General features: G+C 42.1%; 2 protein-coding genes across 3 annotated transcripts in view; one reads left to right on the top strand and one right to left on the bottom strand.

The window, feature by feature from the left end:
• The window catches only part of LOC142566392 (MPN domain-containing protein-like), a 59,661-nt gene extending 58,764 nt beyond the window's left edge, over positions 1-897 (bottom strand). Inside the window, exon 1 of one of the 2 annotated variants that reach the window (XM_075677365.1) lies at positions 611-895. The gene's annotated coding sequence lies outside the window, so the exon portion shown is untranslated. Of the gene's footprint in view, positions 1-610 lie in introns of both variants that reach the window. The other variant, XM_075677371.1, reaches the window with a different exon arrangement.
• Positions 898-1,096: 199 nt separating this feature from the next.
• Positions 1,097-12,933, top strand: part of CSN8 (COP9 signalosome subunit 8) — a 31,074-nt gene continuing 19,237 nt past the window's right edge. Inside the window, exons 1-3 of the mRNA XM_075677381.1 lie at positions 1,097-1,287; positions 1,855-1,925; positions 1,994-2,042. Of these exons, the coding sequence (XP_075533496.1) occupies positions 1,201-1,287; positions 1,855-1,925; positions 1,994-2,042 (207 nt within the window). The 5' untranslated portion in view covers positions 1,097-1,200. The remainder of the gene's footprint in view (positions 1,288-1,854; positions 1,926-1,993; positions 2,043-12,933) is intronic.

Raw genomic sequence — 12,933 nt, forward strand, 5'->3', positions numbered from 1 at the left:
CTTAGTTCAACCGCGACGATTACATTGAATCCCGCGTTCTAATTTGCCTGCGTGACCCAGGAAATGAAGACTATATATATTGAAACTTCTGTTCACTTTTTATGCGGCTGTTAGACAAGACAACGCAGGCCACTTAAGCTGCAGGAAAGCGACTGGAACAACTTTCCGTTCATCAAGAAATCACGATAGACGCCGACCAAAAAATTAGAAGAAATCTGACGCTTCGGCCCTCACACTGGAGGACTGTTTACTTTAAATTATTGCCCAATGGAAATTATTGAAAAATTTTGTTCCCTTGTAAACAACTTTTTCAGTTGCTTTTCTTGGTTTCAACAGATGTCGGAATTCTTGATACCTTAATTTACTAAAAAAAGAGTTTGTAGTTTCATTTATATCATGCAATCTTTATTGAAGTGGCAATCAAAGTCGTGTAGTGTGCGCAAATTTGAACGTTCCGTATAGCACAGGTTTGAAGGCCGATGTTCAGCATACTCTGTTTGACAAACGCTCCAAAATTATACACCAAGGTCTAACAATCACAAGCAAAATAGTTAGACATAACTACTCCGGCCACAATCGCATAAGCATCAAAAACAGTGAAACGTCTTACCTCACAACAAAGAAAATTAAAGAGGGATGTGCGCTAACCATTGGCACTGTTTCATTCAGGCTTCCACGATGAACAAATGGTCATCTCTAATTATTCAGCGCAACCGACAAATACGTTCCTTCTAAACACACAACAGACGCTAGTTAAAACTCTGCTTGAAGTGATACTCGATATCATTAACACAACAAAAGCACACACTACGAGTAAAACCACACGCTCTATCGCCACGGCAACCCGATGCCGACGGCAGAGCAACGGTTAGGCAACGGTCTAGGCAACGGCTAAGGGCTAAGAACCGTGCAATGGCCAAACGGCCACAATGGCAGTTGCCCAGTGCCGTTGACGTTTAGTAATTAAAATACTGATAACAGAAGTAGGTGCGGCAAAACTAAACAGACTTACAGATTTTGGGCAAACTTATGGAACTATTGCATATTTTGCGAAACAATTGTAGTGTACGATGGTGCGGCTACTATATTCCAAGCGTTTGTCATTTGCATTTGTTGTTATTCTTGTTAGCAGTAGATGCGGTAGAGGCGGTAAAGGCTGTCTTGAACGCCCTAAAGGCAGCATAGCGTTAAAATTTTAAAATGTCGATTGTCGTTGATGGTAGCGGCGATGCCAGGATGCGAGAATATTCAAAGCTGGCTGCCGACCTTGAGCAACAGGAACTGGAGGTAAGCGCTTTTTCCAAGACTTGTGTATGCAGCTGAAGGCGGCGTGCATCACCATCGTGGGCCAAATTTCAAATCGCTCCCTGCCGGAGGCTAACAGCAGTGCGTGTGAGCAATAATCTGTATGTATTAGGTCGCTGACCAGCTGTAGCGCAAGGTGCTGCCAAGTTTATATATGTAGGGAACTAATTCCACGGGAAATTCGCTTGATCCTTACTGTTTGTGCCTTCTTCGCCTCTGCTGCATCTCCTGGAAGCACCCAACACGCTGTGCAGTATGTTGGTGTTGAGTATATGGAAGCGAGGAAGGGGCGGGGACGTTTAAGTAATGTTCACTGCAGCAATCAAATTTAGTGTGCCGCGATGACGAGCATTACGTGAGTGGGTACAATGTCAACTCATCTAGTGAGTGTGTGTTTTTATAAAGGAATTAGCAAAACAGAGGTTTGTGCCGCAGTATGACGAAGTGCTTCGGTCAATTAATTTCTATTTTGCTATGCTAAATGAACGCCAGATTCAATTTGTTACGTGAGTGTAACTTATCGCTTTATCTTGATAACTTGCCTCACAGGCTGCCAATGGCATTGCCAGCCCACAGGCTTATGGTCAACTACTAGCAATCTACCTCCTTCAAAATGACCTGTAAGTATCCATCATCACTTTTAATATTGTTATGTATGTATCTTGATTACCCATTTTATCCTGGCTAGGCCGAATGCCAAATTTCTCTGGAAGAGGATCCCTCAAGAAATCAAGCAGGTATGTGGTTATATGCGTTAAGCGTAATTATTTACCGAATGTGTTGCGCCATAAGTAGAATAGTGTTTTGCAAGTGAAAAGAGTGTGTTTTGCGAGTGAAGACAGTCATGGTAACACATTCAGTCTGTTCAATTTGCCTGCACCACCTGAACCAGTTCATGAAGCGCTCCACCCTGCCATTCGATTCAGCAGTGCAGCAATGACACCGTCTGAACCATGCCATTTGTTCAGAAGGTGCAGGAGAGATGCAGGGCTGCTTCACAATTTTGCTGTACCTTGCCTACTGTTGGCGCCAACTTAGTGCAGACGTACAGGTACGAAGCAGCAGCATAGCAGATGACACAGCACAAAGGTGCTAGTGCCTTTGAAACCCCGCTTGCATGCATCTACCATGTCTATGCAAAATCAGGGTGTATTTACACCTATGAAGCCGATGATATCTGCAGTTCAGGACCTCTGAAACTTATGCACTCGGTGCATATTAGTTGGACAAAACATAACGCCTGCACATCCTCTGCACCTTGGCATTTGTTTCGAGTGTTTGACATGTCTGCACCGTAGAAAACAAGTTGTGCAATTTATGAGCTTCTCATGCACCACTGTGAGCCAATTTACGGTGGGGCATAAAAAATTTAAAAATTGAGCAGCTTTACTTAAGCTGTGCAGGCATAATGCAACACTAGAAATGAATGCTAATGTGCATCGTCTGCATGAGTTTGAGTATGGTTTGAGAAGCCTCTAACCGCAAGTGCTTCTTAGGTGTTTGGTTTTAAAACAGCAGAAAGCAGTAAAATGTGCATGCTATGTCTTTGGTTAACGATAACCTTCTTAATTATGCTACAGAGGATCAGACAGCTTCCACTGTAGGATATTTCTTAACTTGCTGTGTGTTGCTGGTGAACACGCAGGTGATTCTCTTTCTCTTATTTTATTCCTCTGCTTTAGGGGGCAATAAAAACACACAAAAATTACTAGTGTTGACAATTGACAGACATGTTGTTTAATCCAGAATACTATTGGTTTGATCAGGATGAATGGATGAAATGTTGGCTGTGGCAGATACACAACGTGCTAGTGTACACAAGCAGTGTAAACAACACACACAGCATTGCATAGACGCAGTAGGCGCACGTAAGGGGGGTTTCAACGTCGCTTACGCCTGTGTGCTGCGTCATCTGCTGTGCTGCTGCTCTACACCTGCATGTTTGCACCAAGTCGGCACCATCAGTAGGGGGGATGCAAAAACATTGTGAACCAGCCCTGCACCTTTTCTACGTAATTGAACCTCATGAACTGGTTCAGATGCTGCAGTCAAATCGAACAGACCCATCATTACAGCTTCCTGCCATTGGGTGTAATAAGCTTTCTAAAAATCTGTGGTCCTATATCACGAAGAGAGGTTTGAATGCTTTATTTAGTTGCTGTGTAAAGATGCAATGAAGTAGTTGTATGATACCGTCTTTTAGCCATTGCTTAAAGGGTCCCTCACCAGGTCTGGCCATCTTAAGCTGACAATCACATTGCTTACAATGTGTGCTCACGATCTTGTCTGCTAAGAATTGCATCGCTACGCGCTGCAGAAAGAGCTGAAATTTCAAACTAAATGCCGTTTGCCCTTCTCCTCGCGGGCGCTGCATGCCAAGGTGATGCACATCATCAAGCGTGCCTACGTACATGTATATGTTGTGATCTCACACATAGTGGCCCGTGACACCTCAAGAATTATTCAAGGCAACATCTGTTATTTGTGTAATCTGTTGCTTCAATCAATGAATTAAAGTTTAGTGAAATAATGAAACACACAAACTGAATGTCTGCATGTTTTTGTTTTATTTCGCACCGCAGCAAGAGAAATGTACTTTCGTTTCGCCTGCTTATTCCCACATCCTGCAGTCGCACGCGCTGAGAGTGAAACTATGTCATTTTCTACCATGTTCCAGCACCCAATCATACTCTATTATCCGCTTGCGTCTGCCTCAGTGTTCATGTAGCACTGACTTATGCCGCTAGTGAGGTGTTCTTGTGCACAGCGTGCAAAATCGTGCACTGCACGAAACGAGAAAAGCACAGCAGCTTGTGTGCAAGACCGTCAGCAGAAGTGTGCGTGCAGCAAAAAAGCTAGAGAGAGAGAGAGAGAGAAAAAAAAAAAAGAAGGCAGGGCCCATGACGTATGCATCCCGCAATCCTCCAGCTCTGGTATGGGAGAACACAGGAAAGGAATTTTGCTTGCGGAAGCTAGACAGGACAAGTGGAGAGAGTGTCCTTGTTGGTGGTGACGATCGCCTTCTGAAATCATGGGTTCGTGGTACTTAAACGTTGCTATTTTGGCTATTAATGAACCAATTTGAAAAATTCTTGCGTTAGAACGCTCCCAAGAGGGCACGCAACAACTTCGAGCATATAACCAAAATTTTCTATGTGGCCTGGGGAGGGGCCTTTTAAAACATAAATAGCAAAACTTGGCTGAACAGTGTGTTAGATGTCACTGAATGTGCACAGTCACTGGATAGTACATACATTGTGCTACTGTTCATCTAGCATGCTTGCTTCTGTTACATTCTACAGAATGGTATATTGTGACCATTGTTGTATCTGGAAATGGTTATCAGAATGCTTGCTGGTGATTGCTCAGATTAAAAAAATAGTGCAAGTGTTTACATTTCGCCATAAAAAGCTTCTGGAAGATGTTGATTGGTGAGCAGAATGGTGTGGTGATAAAGGAACAGAAAATGATTGTTTTGAAAAAAAAAAAAACTGCTGCTAGTTCCTTTTTACGTACAATCACTTTTCAAAAATTAACGTACAGATATACCTTGGAGTTACTCTGGATAACAAGATGCCTTGGTCACAGCATATATAAAGCAGCTACATATCAAGTGGACAAGCAAGAATGTTGGCTACACATTTCACACATCTCTGTTGCGTGGAGTTCGCAATACTAGCCTAGACTGTGCTGTGCGTGCAGGGGTAACGGCTGTCGAGATTAATAGTATCAGCCATACATAAATTATTTTAAAGAGTTAGCCTAAAAATTCCCAGTAAATGCACACTTGTGGCTTACGATATGTGTAGGAGGTCCAAAGTAGAGTATGCCACTGTTACATGGAGCTGCCATAATAAGAAAGATATAATGTATTATTGTGATCACAGAGTAGTAGTCAAGGCTTGCCATTTCTTTATTGATAAGGCTTAATGTTACAAAACATTAAAGACTCATAAGAAAGGCCTCACATTGCTTTGTGACACAATTAAACCTATGGCCCTGTCGAAATCTGTGACACATATCCATAACTGGGTGCAGTCATTGCACCCATTATCATGGGTTAATGGGTGAGTTGCTTCAGCATATTGGAGCAGCAGCACAAGAAGAAAGAACTGGCACAACCACATCTAAACTGACAACAGTTTTATTGCTCAAGCACCAGCAATATGTATAAGTACAGGATGCCAGTGAGAAGAGCATGACAAAAAGCAGCATCACAAACATGATGAAAGATATGGTATGGCATCTCTAGAGCCTGCTACAATGATGCTGCTTCCTGCCATGATCTTTACACTGGCATGCAATGCCTACGTTTACTGTAGGTTCTTGAGCAATAAAACTAGTTGCTAGTGCATTGCTCGTGGTGTCAGTTGTACGTCTTTTATGCCATTTTCCTTGCATGTCTGCTTCAGTGCACTCATAGCAACATTTTTTGCTGGGACACCATTAAAGGGGGCTGGAAACACTTTTAAGCATGGTATATGAACCTGCTTAGGCACTAGACATTGTTATCATAAATACCCAAGCCACATATTATTTGCACACAGCAGGGAGCCTACATTTGCTCTCAAAAGACTGCTTGCTCTTTCCTTCAGCTTTTGTTAAAGCCGCACCACTTTTCATGCTTTTGTGATTCACCATTCTTGCATGTCACAACTAAGCACTTCTTCCAGTGCGACCAAGGATGGCTGAAAAATATTGTGATGATGGTGATGATGATTTATCAGCATACCCTTTGAAACGGGTCAGTGACAAATAGTCACATTGTCAAATAACCAAATTATAGCTATGGCAGATAATCATTATAAAATATAGTCACATCACCTATTGAGGAGACTGAGTTAATCAGGTATGCTATACATGTTTTTCATTCAAGCATTTTTGTGTACATTTCCTTAATCTTGTTTCTCTTCCTCAGTCCAATATCTCAGTCAGAGTCAAATTGATAAAGCAATGGCACCATCTGGTGGCAGAGAATCGTACCATTGTGCAGATAGTGTGTACTTCAGGATCAAGTATTATGGTGGAGATTTATGCACTACTGATATAAGACCTCGGCACAATGATCGGTGGAAGGAGCAACACGAACATTGCAATAGGAACGATGAAAAGGAGGGGAAGGCCATGAAGGCATGGCATGGCAGCATTTGATCGCCAATAATTCCTCACAGGGCACATTCAAATACATTTTATTGGTGAAGGTTTATGAGGTGATGCCCTTTAATACCAGACACATTCCACAGCTTAAGAGACGTTGCAGTGCCCTGTGAATTGCAGTTGTTGCTTGCATGTAGTCTCAGTGTGGAAGTTTTTCCATCGAATGTATTAGATCGAAAGTTTTGTATCATGTTCTCTACTGCTAGCATTTTGAAACCCCATTCTCCTTTCTTTTGTGATGTTTGATGCGAGATCGGCTTAGAGGTGCCAGCACTGTTGCTGTATTAGTGTGAGTAGGCAGTCAGCAGTGTACGTAAAAATATATGCAGGGACATTTTGGCGTGGATGGCATGGGCTGATTTTCTGGCACTGGAACATGCTCATTATAGTGAACTGGTTACATACTGTCCTCCAACATCTCACTTTTCACACAAAAGCAGCAGTACCTTACTTTTATATGTTAAAGCACAAACTGTCAGGTAATAGGTAATTCAGATTAAGCCACACAATTTGTTTAGCGCATACTTTAAGGCATTCTGTACATGTTTGGATTACATCCTACCTGCTTAATTGTTGCATCATTACCTAATACTATGTTTTCTGTTAATCTTTCAGAGTCATGCAAAAGCAAATATTAATTTACTATAAAATTAATGTTGCAAATTTATATGTGCTCTTATGTTTGCACACATTGGTTTTTCTTTTTCATTTTGCTATTAAATGCCAAACAATAGTACTGAGTTATGTTAAAGGGCCCCTAAAATGGTTCGGACAAATTTTGTAGACGCATAGGGTACAGCTAATCATTTGCACCACAATTTGTATGAAACGTCTCATATTAAGAGAGCTACGGACGATTGCAAGTTACCCTCCTCCATAGTCATGCATTTTCTCCTCAACTCGTTCACTGAGTGATCGGGGCAAAGCTCACCTTCATTGGCTCTGCGTCATGATGGCACGTCGTGTTGTCAACTTCCGGTCCGCTAGCGTGCGAAGCCTCTCCAAACTCTCCGCCAGCTGCTTGGCAGTCCACCCCAAGCGAGAGCTATCGAAGCAGCATGCGTTTGGAACATTCTGTCGCAGCGCCGAATGTGTGTGGTATTCCGCTAAGCACAGGCAAGCTAGGCGTTTCGACCGGTGGCTGGAGTCATAAACTCAAGCTGATAAAGGAACTTTAGCATAGACGTAAGTGAGCAGCCTGATTGGTCTGCACGGTCGAGCCACCTGTTGGTGCAGAGCTTAACCAGCCAAACAAAGCGCTAATATTGCTCTAGCCGAGTGTAAAACATTTTAAACATTTACAAAAACAACATGTGAACGATTGCACTCCTGTGAAAAATTTACACCAGCAGCAAAGAAGAATACATTTCTTTACTGCTACTGTGTGTGGTTGAGCTCTGTGTAACCAGGTGGCTGCACCATGCAGACCATTCACATTTGTGCTTCTGCTCATCCCATGAAACGACATGGTCAAACGGCCAGGCCCTGTCCCCTTGCACTTGCGTTTACCCTAATACCGGACTCGCAAAAAGTGACCTGCAAACGCACAAATCCTAGCATCGATTGAACAGCGGCAGTTCGATGCGCTGCAGCCAGTCCGCTCATCTGCTGCCTTGCAGAGGGACATGATGTCACAGCTTGACATATTGCCAGTCGCTACGTTTGCAGTCCACAATGCAACAAAGTCGAATCATAGTGCTCGTGGAAAGACTGAGACCGACTCTGACCGCGGAGCTCTCGTCAAAATGGAGCACATTGTAACTTAAGCAGACGACGCTTGCTGTGTGCCGGAAGTGCTTAAGTGTAGTGTGAAATTGTTCTTGTGCATTCTCTTTCTGTTACTTTAATTTTATAGAAATAAATTAACTAACATTCCAACTATTACGAACATCATTTGTCCACCATAAAGGTAGAAAACTTATCGATGACGCGCCCTGGGCAGCCAATCGGATAGCTCACCCTACTGGCATCAATTGGGTGATTTGCGTCATATCGTAGAGGCGGCTGAAAATTCCGCCGAGCAGTGTGCTGCGATCGGCAGCAATGTACATTTTTGAAACCTTATAATAAATTACATGCTTTACGCAGAGCACTTCGATACGTCAATTAATGATCAGAAGGACCTACTCTAACGACTCAGTACATTTGTACAAGATCGTCAAAATTGTTTAAGGGTCCCTTTATAAATAAGCTGTCACTGTGAGGTGACAGCACATTAACAAGGTCGTCACATTCTTCCACACACGTACAGTTTTTGTAGAATAAGGAGATTACCTTACTTAACACAAACCTGCCTTTGCACAGTTACATATGTCCATGACCAACAACATTTGTATAAATGTGACAGTAGCACATTGCATGCATGTAAATGGGGATAACAGGCTAGGAAGCCAAAGCACAATAAAGTTCCGAACAAGGGTAGGTCAGGAAAGGTCTGCTCACATGGTGCATGTAAATGTTGATGCTTTGCATCAAGAGAGAGTGAGGGGAAATGCAAGAAGGCTTCTGGCGTTTGTAGTCTTCCACTCACCTGCGAACTCATTTCAGGCACTGTCGTGTAAGGGGTGAATAACCACATACAGGGACCTGCATTTTTTTTAACTGCTACAAAAAAGGATGTGCTTACTGCTGCTTTATTCATACTGAGCTCCTGTTACAAGATCACTTTTTTTTTTGTCTGCATTATTCAACATAACTTTTGCCATTGTCACTTGCCTGGTTCATATGGAAAAAAATGAAAAAGCACTACTGTATGAGCATAAGCAAGGTGCCACATAGATGTGAACTAGTCTCACCACCTGTCAGCAGCACTTTTGGATTCAGTGATGCGAGGCTGTTTCATGATCTTAAAGCAAGAAGATGGAAGGGAATCATCACATCAACCAAGTCGCCCTGTTCCACGTGTTATTAGCACTGTTTTCTTTAGTTGCCGACAGGTGGAAAAACTTGTTTATGTCCATGCAGCAGATCATATATGCTCAATGACAGTGTGCTTTTTCATTTCTTCCAGACGAACCAGGCAAGCAATGATGCCGAGTGTTATATTGAATGATGCAGACAAAAAAAAAAAAAATGAGAATGCAATCATGTAGCAAAATTTCAGCCTGAACAAAGCAGTGGTAAGCGCAAAATCTTTTTTTTTTTCTTTTTTGAAGTTGTTAAAATAAAATTGCAAGTCAAGATATAAATGCTGTAGCGTAGCATTACTGTGACGTGCTTTGAAATGTGGTACTGTCGAACTTCGTTATAGTGATTAAATATTGCTACTTCTGAACTTTTGCCAAAATTTTATATACATGCACATTAAATAGGGTTGTTCAAATAGCAAAATTTCTTCATCGAATACGAATATTTGAGAAAAATAATTGCTAAATATAGAATTCAATGCCAAATATTTGGAATTCAATACCAAATATTTTCTTATTTCTAAACAAAGCCAAGTAGAAAACTGCATAGAGTCTGTTTGGTGAAAGCTTTTTCACATTTGACACGTTAATGCCATTCATCATTAGTGCACCAAAAGTTTCTGCCTGGAAGAGGAACAGGGGGGGGAGGGGGAGGTTGTAATTTTGGCAAGAAGTTATTGTTTTTAAAGTGCTACTAGGAGAGTAGCATATAGGGTGTTTCGGCCCACTAATGCCAAGTCTTAAAACATCCACGTGTGCGTTATGAAAATGTAACCAACTTAGTAATATTAACTGTCCTCTTGAGCAACTCGGAGTATTTTTTACTATGAGCTCAGGTAATTAATTAAGAATAGATTATTAAGAAGCTTTTGGAGGTATTGCTGCGTAAGCACCTAGTCATGTGGTACTTTTTCGAATCTTCCGTGCTTTCTTTGCAGCCCCGGAAAAATTAAAACCACAGCAGCTGTCATCATGTAAAGAAATCATCTGGATATTTCTCAATAGGGGAGGCTGCACAACTTTTCCATTAAACATTTTGCATTTAGAGCATTACTTTAAAAGTTAGTTAATTATTGTTAATGAATTACGTAACTCATGGTAAAGGATGTTTTGAGTTGCTCAAGAGGACAGTGGACTTTTTTTAGAGGTTGGCATGAGTTAGCTGAAACACCATGTGTTTGTGTGTGTGTGTGCGTGCACACATACATACAGGGCATTTCAGCTAAATGATGCCAACCTTTGTGTGTGTGTGCGCGTGCGCACACACACACACACGCCACTAAAAAGACACAACCCCCCCACCCACCCCTGTTGTGCCACTGCCATTTGTAACTAACCTCCAATCAACTGAGGTGGAAGAGTTGACTGTTGGGCAAGTTGGTCATCCATATTTGAAGTAGTAGCTTAGCGCGAATACAACCACGGATGCAAGGAAGACAGACAAGGACAAGCGCTTGTCCTTGTCTGTCTTCCTTGTGTCCGTGGTTTTATTCGCGCTAAGCTACTACTTCAACTGAGGTGCTTGTACATGAGAAACTGAATAGTGGTTGTGTCTGGTACACCATGGCAAAAACAGTAATAAAACAAAGAAGCAGTAGATCACTAGGTGGACATTGTGTGTTGTGTTCATTGAAACATAAGTGTAATACGTAGTAGCATTGATGCATTCATCACCCCACATTGATTTAAAGGAATGCAAACATGGTGAGATTGTCTGAATAAATTGATTTGCCTAAATCGGGACAACAAATTCATAGGCTGCCTGTAAGGGCTAGGCATCCTTATTGAATGACCATAAATTATTGAGCAGAAGTCTTCTGCCCTGTGCGTTTGCTCAGGAACTGGTACGTCTGTGCAGAAACTGGGACTCTCCTGCAGCCAAACTATTTGCAGCTGCCACTACTTGTATCAGTCTTTCTGTACACAACTTCTTTTGCTCTTTTATGTACTTGAAGATGGATGCTGCTGTGGCTCAGTGGCGATTGCATTCTGCTGCTGGGCATGAGTTTGCGGTGGCCACATTTAAATGGGGTTGAAATGCAAACATGTTTGTGCAGGTAGATTTAGGTGACTGCTAAAGAATTCCAAGTGGGTGAAAATAATTTAGAACCTTCCACTATGTGTGCCTCGCAACCCACTGTGCAGTGTGGGACATTAAAGCCCCCATTGTTTAGTTTTTTATATTTGAAGAGAAATGAATATTCAACAGTATTCAACTATGAATTCTCGGATTGAATAGTAAGGACTACATGCTATGAACTAAAATTTGGAATATTTTCACACCCCTAATGTTAACTCTTTCTTTCCCATGGGAAAAAAGTACTCTTTCTTAAAGGCTGTAGTGAAAATGTTTTATTGAATAGTTACAATAACATGCTATATATCAAAAGAAAGCTAAATAAATATGCTTGCCAGAGATATAAACTTCAAACACCACACACAAAGGTGTTGTGCATAATATATCAGTTAAAAACATTTTACTGAAATGTACAAGAAGAGTTTACCATGTTACACTGAGGGGAACAGTATATGCTAATTATTTGCAAAGCTCACAATTAAGCCAAAAATGTTAGTTTCACCATACATTACAATTAACATGCGCCCCACTGCCACCACATGTGAGCTTGGTGTCACATAGAATTATCTTGAGCAAAACGTGAACAAGGTGAATGCAGGAGCCAACGTTTCGACAAGTGGACTTGTCTTCTTATAATTTTCTAACATTTCTATAACATAATTTTCTACGACGTGAATGGCGTCTTGTAGGGCAGTTTCGATTTGGCCGTCACTGCCCTTTGCAGCCCAGATTGTAATGTCGTCGGCGTATATGGTGTGTTCAATGCCATCGAGTTTTTGTAGTTCTTGTGCTAATCCGAGCATAACCAGATTAAACAGTAACAGTATATCTTGTTGATATGAACGGGTGGTGATGCTATCAATCAAATGTTTAAGGATTTTCCACGAGCGGGGGTGGTGGAGTTGCCCGTCTAGAGAGTGACGGAGCTCTGTCCATTGCTGTTGACTTGGAACGTGGCAGTGTGCTTCAATTCCCTTGTTGAGAAGTGCGACCTTCCATCTGAGTCTTCTATTAAGCCGTTGTCCCTTCCATCTAGAGAGGATCGCTGATTTGGCCTCGATAAGGTGGGCGAGTCTGCTGTCCACGCGCTCAGTCGGGGCATCTTTTGTGATAATGCGGGTGGCTGATTTAGTATCAGACAGTAGATCACATCGCTATGATTCTATGTCGGTAATGGGAGTGAGCGTAGTTGCTGTTGCACGGCGTTTACGGAACGCATCCCAATCTGTCCAAGTAAAGTCCCTTGTACTTCTCATAGCGGCTCTTAGGTGTGGGAGAGTAATTTCAATGATAGAATGATCACTCCCGAGGTCGTGTTGGGTGTTGCACCAATGGGCGTTGTCTGCGTTTTTGGTGAAAGTGAGGTCTGGTGGCGTGTCTCGTTCAGTAGAAGTGCCGAGGTGAGTGGGGAAAGCTGGGCCAGTAATGAGTATAAGCCCGAGATCATGGGAGTCTTGCCATAAGTTACGACCTGCAGCAGAGCTGTGT

The sequence above is a fragment of the Dermacentor variabilis genome, chromosome 1 (genome assembly GCF_050947875.1).
Source record: "Dermacentor variabilis isolate Ectoservices chromosome 1, ASM5094787v1, whole genome shotgun sequence".
Lineage (NCBI taxonomy): Eukaryota > Metazoa > Arthropoda > Arachnida > Ixodida > Ixodidae > Dermacentor > Dermacentor variabilis.